The sequence below is a fragment of the Vulpes vulpes genome, chromosome 11, assembly GCF_048418805.1.
Source record: "Vulpes vulpes isolate BD-2025 chromosome 11, VulVul3, whole genome shotgun sequence".
Taxonomy (NCBI): domain Eukaryota; kingdom Metazoa; phylum Chordata; class Mammalia; order Carnivora; family Canidae; genus Vulpes; species Vulpes vulpes.
Window position 1 is genome coordinate 18374867 of NC_132790.1, and position 6996 is coordinate 18381862.

The 6996-nt window shown below is 40.5% G+C and overlaps 1 protein-coding gene across 1 annotated transcript; it reads right to left on the bottom strand.

Moving 5' to 3' along the window:
- Positions 1-6051: 6051 nt before the first annotated feature.
- LOC112926989 (olfactory receptor 5P4) lies at positions 6052-6996 on the bottom strand. Its single transcript, XM_026008132.2, has one exon. It carries the CDS (start codon positions 6988-6990, stop codon positions 6052-6054), a length of 939 nt encoding a protein of 312 aa, XP_025863917.1. The 5' UTR covers positions 6991-6996.

A 6996-nucleotide genomic window follows, 5' to 3' on the forward strand; every position in this document is an offset into this window, starting at 1 on the left:
TAGCAATGATCACCTTATTCCTATGTTCCTTTATGCCTCCGTTTAATGTCATTTCCTCAGTATATCCTTCCTTGAGCCTCACAAATAAATGCATTTGCCAAATGATATCAAGAGGAACAGGGACTGAGCAAAAAGCTGGGGGTTTTGGCAATGTGGCAGGGTGAGTCCATAGAAATCTGAGGTCAGAGATGCCAAGGCAGCTAAGAGTTGTGAATCAGGATCCCGGAGATGAAAAACTATAGAGACATGAGCCTGAAGTCCTATGTGTAATTTTTCTTTAAGGGATTTGACTACTTCCAAGTTACATATGGGCTGGCAAGTTATCAAAATACCGGCTGGAAATCTGCCTGGGGGAAGCTGAAGATCTCAGCAGATTCAAGCATTTTGCAGTGCTGGTTTGATAGGCTGTTTAAGGTAGAGGGGACCTGTAACACCTTCTGCTTTTACTTGGAAATCCTGAAGGACTGTATCTTGGAGGCAATTGCAACATCCAAGAAATAAGGCCAAACCAGGAACAGATCATCCCCAACAAAACATGGCACCTAACCTATACTGGAAATATCACCACCATTTTACCAGGATGCAAGTTTAGGAGTTATGCTGTACAAAGAGACAGGAGTTATTTTGTTATACGAATTACCCCTCTGGGGGCTAGAACTCCATTTCTTCAAAGGGATTAATCCAGTGCTCTATCTGCCTACTGGAAGAAGACTGAATACATTTTGGAGGAAGATAATCTCATCTAGAGCCTCTACAACTTTTTATCTATATTGCCCATCATTCAAAAAACAAAACAACAAGATATGCCAATAACTTGCTAGGACCAAATGCATAAAAATTAGATCTTCAAAATAAACAGTAAAAATATATTTAAGAGAAACAGAGGAATAAAATGAAGAATTACACTAGAGACACTGAATACAAAGCATTGTTTTAAAACAAAAATGATCAAGTTTAAATCTTAGAAATGGAAAGTAAATTAGGAATTCAGCAGACGAATTCTTAGTAGATTGGCCACAGCAGAAAAGAGGATTAGTAAACAGAAAGGTCGGTAGAGAACATACATGTTACTGGATGGAGAAAAACATTTAAAAAATACAAAAAAGTGTGAGAGCTATATAGGAAATTGTAAAAAGACATAACACATGTGCAATTGAAGTCCAAGCAAAACGAAGTACTTCCAAACACAGTAAGTAGAACAACCACACTTCTGGAAATCATCACAGGGACTACAGGGAGCCAAAGCAAATGTGAAAAACTTCTAGGGTATTGGTTGGAAAACTTCTCCTGGAAGCTTCCCAGGTATGATTTGAAACCAGCTCCCTTGTACACAGGGTGGGGAGAAACCAAAAACTGAGGTGGCCACTCCCAGTAGGAAGGTAGCAGTTTTAATAAGTAGAGAGAACTTACATGCATGGCTTGTCTTGGGCAGCAGCAAGATGGCAAATGGATCCCCACACCTGCCAGCCAAATTTTAAAAGCTTGTAAGGAGGCTTTAACTGGGTATAGCCATGCAGACTATAGGTGTTTTCAATACCATGTTACTGTCTCAAGGCTGTGTCCTTGGAGCAGCCTCTGGGAGCCAGAAAGGCAAGTGGAATCCACATTCCAAGGACAGGGGAAGTGGCCAGCAGCCTCTGAATGCCTGGGTCCAGCTATTGGGTCAATGGCTGGTCACATCTCTTTGATGATGTTCCCCTACATCATCAGGGGAAATAAAAGACATATTCCTTTTGAAAAGGAGGAGGGAAGAGGGAGGAAGGCTGATAGCTGAATTTCTGAGAGAAATGACAGAAACAAGTAAACAATTGCATCTTAAAAGTGATCCAAGATTTTTAACTGGTAACCTAGAAATTTACCCAAAATGGTTATCTCAGGAATGAAGGTGCACAGAACTATACTAATACATTGTCTCAGTGTCTATTTCTTGGTTTTGATATGGTACTTCAGGAACCTCTGGGTAAAACACAGCCTCCTTGTACTATCTTTGCAGCTCCTTGAATCTATAATTATTTCAAAATAAAAACATTTGGGATCCCTGGGTGGTGCAGCGGTTTGGCGCCTGCCTTTGGCCCAGGGCGCGATCCTGGAGACCCGGGATGGAATCCCACATCGGGCTCCCGGTGCATGAAGCCTGCTTCTCCCTCTGCCTGTGTCTCTGCCTCTCTCTCTCTCTGTGACTATCATAAATAAATAAAAATTTAAAAATAAAAATAAAAATAAAAATAAAAACATTTAAAAATGAAAAAAAAGAATGAAGGTGCTATAAAGACTTTTATGACCAAAAACAAACGCACCCCAAACTTAAAATTCATCACCAGAAAACCTGTAATAAAAGAATAAATAATAGAATTTTAAAAAGATTTCTTTTTTGTTCATTTATTTGAGATAGAGAGAGGAGGAGAGAGCACAATCTGGGGGAGGGGCAGAGGGAGAGGGAGAAGAAGACTCCCCGCTGAGCAGGGAGCCTGAAGCCGGACTTGATCCCAGCACCCAGAGATCATGACCTGAGCTGAGGGCAGATGCTCAATTGACTGAGTCACCCAGGTGCACCAAAATAATAGAATTTTTTTAAGCAGAAAGAAAGTCAATGTTGGTATGGGCATAGTGCTGAAGAAAGGAAGGAAGGACATCAAAAAGAATAAATGTCTGGGAAACTAGAGGAGGTGCAATAGGTGGAGGAACAATTTTGAGAAATAATTAAGAAATAGAATTGGCCTACATTGGTAAGTAGATGGTAATCCTGTCTCCACTGCCTATAGCCTCAGATTAAAATGAGAAAGAAAGGAGACTGTCTTGTAAAATCTTTTAAAATAGCAACTTTATTGAAGTATAATATACACATACACAATTTAAATATAGAGGTTGATGACTTTTGACAAATGTAAACACTTGTATAACCACCATCCCCGTTTCAGTATTCAATGAGTTCCTCACCCCCCAGAAATTACCTCTTGCCCCTTTGCCTTCATTCTCCTTCAATACTTTGCTACGGGTAAGGTTCATAGAATATGAGGAATGTCAATGACTTACTAAGACCCAATCCGTTCCAGAAAAAGAAAGTTTTCCTGAAATTTACACAGACAAAAATCTTTTAACAGCACAACAGTTCAGGACCCTCAAAATGTTCTCTCACTTCATAATCTGCCCTCTAAGAGCAATCTACAATCCATAGTAATCAGGAAACTTCTGAAAAAAAAAAAGTCTTACAAAAGGAGTTTTTGATTGTTCCCACAGAGATATCCTTGATCCTTATTTTTTGATGCACTTTTTTGCGGAAAATACTTTTTACATGCCTAATATTCTCTATCCCCCTTTTGAAGAGATATCCTCTAGCATAACACACACCTTTCTTAGCCTTCACTCCCTCCTTTCCTAGAATTAGAAAATTAGCTGATGCTAAGTTTGGAGGGGAAAACTAGATTTGTAGTAGTATTAGCTTTTGAGGGCAGCCGTAACAAAGTACCATACACTGAGTGGATTCAACAACAAAAATGGATTGTCTCACAGTTCTGGAGGCTAGGAGTCCAAGATCAAGGTGTCAGCAGGGTTGGTTCCTTCCAAGGGCTGTGGGATCCATTCTAGCTCTCTCACTTAGCTTCTGATGGTTTGTGGGCAATCTTTGGAGTTCCTTGGCTTATAGAAGCATAATCCACTTCTCCGTCTTTATTTTCACATGAGGTTCTCCCTCTGTGTTGTCTGTCCAAATTCCCCCTTTTTTTGTGTTTTAAATAAGAACACCAGCCATATTGAATTAAAAGCCCACCTAACTGCAATATGACTTCATCTAAACTAATTACATCTCTAACATTTGTATCTATTTCCAAACAAGCTCACTTTCTGAGATACTGGTGGTTAGGACTACAACATATGAATTTTTGAGGAACACAATTCAACCCATAAGAGCAATCCCAGCCTTTCCCTTTCCCCCTTTCTCTTGGGAGTGAGTCTGCCCTCAGTGCTCTGGGCTACTCTTGGCCGTACTATAAACAGATGGGGTAAGGCCTAGTCTCTCTGGGGAGACCTGAGTGTTTCTAGGACTGCCAGGAACAGAGAAGAATGTCAAGTTCTGGGATTCAAAGCACAAAAACACCTGTGTCCACAAATATGTGTTAGATGATCTAATATCAGCTTCTTTATTTATACAGGTTAATATTTTGCTCTCCCATATGCCTTCTCTTTTTGTCATTTCCTCAATTGATTTAGAATTTGGGAGGGAAAGAATAGGTGCCAATGTGTATCCTCTCCAACAAAAGATGTTAATAGTTCCACACCATACCACCTACATCTGGGTGATTGGATTATTGAATCCCTTAGAGTAGAAATACAAAGGAAAAACCTCTGCATGGACTTACCATATTCAACTGGAGTCTGTAAGCACCTAGACAGGAGAGACTTAGGTAAGGAAACCGTCAGTATGCACGTGTCTTCCATCTGGAAGGAGGCAGACTGTTTTGGTGGGTGTGCAGTGATGGTCACCTCAAATCTCTTGCATAGTAAGCCTTATAAAGAGATGCCACTTATTAAGAAAGGACCAGAGGAGAAGGAATAGTTCTGTGAGAAGTATGATTAATTCAAGTCAGGGTGCACTGAGTTTGAGAGTCTTGGGGGAAGGCCAGTGAGGAAGTTTGTCTGTCTTCCAAGGAAGGGTGTATGTGGATTCTGTTACCACACAGGTGGCAGCTGAGCTCACGGGAGAAGATAAGATGACCCATGGGGGAGGGGCAGCAGGGCAGAAAGTCGAGCATGTACCCTGGTGAAAAGCCAAGTGTAAGAGGAAAGAGGAAGACAAAGACTTCCAGAAACTCTGAAAAACTTCAACCACCAGGGTGCAGAGTTCCCATCATGACTCCCAAGATGCCCTTCCAAGACAAGTTATACGTTTGGGGGCCTTCTCTTTGTAAAGGCCTGTATCTATACTGACTTCAACCTCAGAATTACTGCACTGGTGGGACTACAGGCCTATAATTTATGCAAGTAAAGAGGCACAAATGGGGAAATAGGACCAGAGAAATTCCACAGAGTAGCTTCTAGGCAGAAAAGGAGGAGGTTTCCTTGATTTGCCAGGGAAGAACCCAGGTCAGCTTGTAAAGTGGTCCCTCCAAACTGTCTCAGAATTTGTCTGACATTATTCATATGCTGATAATAAAATATGTGAGCTAAAACATTAATCATAAATCATTGTGAAAGGAGTACAGGAGGCAGGGAATCAATATGGAGACAATTGACATAATCAGACTAGATCATAAGCACCTTCAGAAAGATCAAGTGGAAGAAGCAGTGATAGTAGAACCTCCCTGAGAGACATTACAAAGTGTGCAGCCAATGTATTATTTGCCTGAACCATAATCTCACGTCTCCTATCTATCAATTATTGTTGAAAGAAAGTCCTGATATCCCAGTCTCCCCTCCAAAGAAACTTCAGCTTTTGAAATCTTACTGTAAGACCCAAGTTGCAGAAAGAGTCCACAGAGATGTGTACAAAGTTCCTTCTGTGTTATCTGGATTAGATCTCAGAATGGCCAAAAGAGGAATAATCTTTTGCTCTGGCTTAAACAAAGTGAAAATAGAAGCTTTTTTGGAGACCCTAACAGCAATGTTTCCAAAAGTTTAAATATCCATTGACAAAGGCAGGACAGTACCTTTAAGTACCTTTAAAGGAAGTGACGTGAAGTGCTTGACTTGTTAACATTATGATTTATTACACACCTGCTGGGAACAAATTGTTTTCCCAAATGTTTAACAAGATGGAATCCAATTAAATTTGATCTTTGGTGGGAATAGTTGTCTATATTTAAATAAGACTCACAACTGATAAACTGATATCAAACTGATAACCTTTAAAAGTTCATATTTAATTTGAATGAAGCAAATTTCCATGTTAATGATACATTTAACTCTCTATATGGAAGTGAACACTGGATTTTTGTATTTGTAGGAGATCTTCACTATCAAAGTGATAAAGTTTGTGATAAATATCATTAATGTATCAAGCACAAATGTTTCCTCAAATCATTGGTTCATTATTTATGGATTTATATGTGATGTAATTCAGGAGAACCAATGCATTTTAGCCATTAGTTTTCTCATGGCTCCTTTTACCTCCTTGTTCCTCAGACTATAGATGAGGGGGTTCAACATGGGGACTACCACTGTATAGATCACAGATGCCACTTTGACCTGATCAGCTGAATAAGTTGACTTGGGCATCACATAAACGAACAAAACTGTCCCATAAAACAAAGTGACTGCAGTGAGGTGGGAGGTGCAGGTAGAGAAGGCCTTCTTTCTCCCCTCAGTAGAGCGCATATTCAGGATTGAGTGGAGAATGTAGGTATAGGACACAATTATGGTAAACAGTGTGCTTATGAGGACGGATGCAGAAGAGATGGCAGGCGATATTTCAGCAATATAAACATGGCCACAAGAAAGCTTCAAGAGTGGAAAGAGGTCACAGAAGAAATGGTTGATTTTGTTTGGTCCACAGAAGGTTAGATTCATCAAACAGCCAGTAAATGATGAAGCGTTCATGCATCCACCCAGGTAGGAAGCCCCCAATAGGAGGAAGCAGACCACTGGGGACATCTGGGTGGAGTAGAGCAAGGGAGAGCAGATGGCCACATAGCGATCATAGGCCATGGTGGCCAGCAGGAAGCACTCTGTAGTCCCAAAAGTGACATCAGAGCCAAGCTGGGCTATACAGCCAGTGACAGGGATAGTCGTTTTCTCTCTTAAGAAACTCATTAGCATGATCGGAGTCACTGAGGTGGAATACCCGATGTCTACAAAGGCCAAATGGCTGAGAAAAAGGTACATCGGGGTGTGAAGCTGTGGGCTGCTTCGGATTAGGATGATTATACTGATATTTCCCACTATGGTAATTATATAAACTCCCAGGAAAATCACAAAGAAGATGGCACATAATGTGGGATTATCTGTTAATCCCAGAATAATGAACTCTGTCACTGTTGTATGATTTTCATTCTCCATCTATCC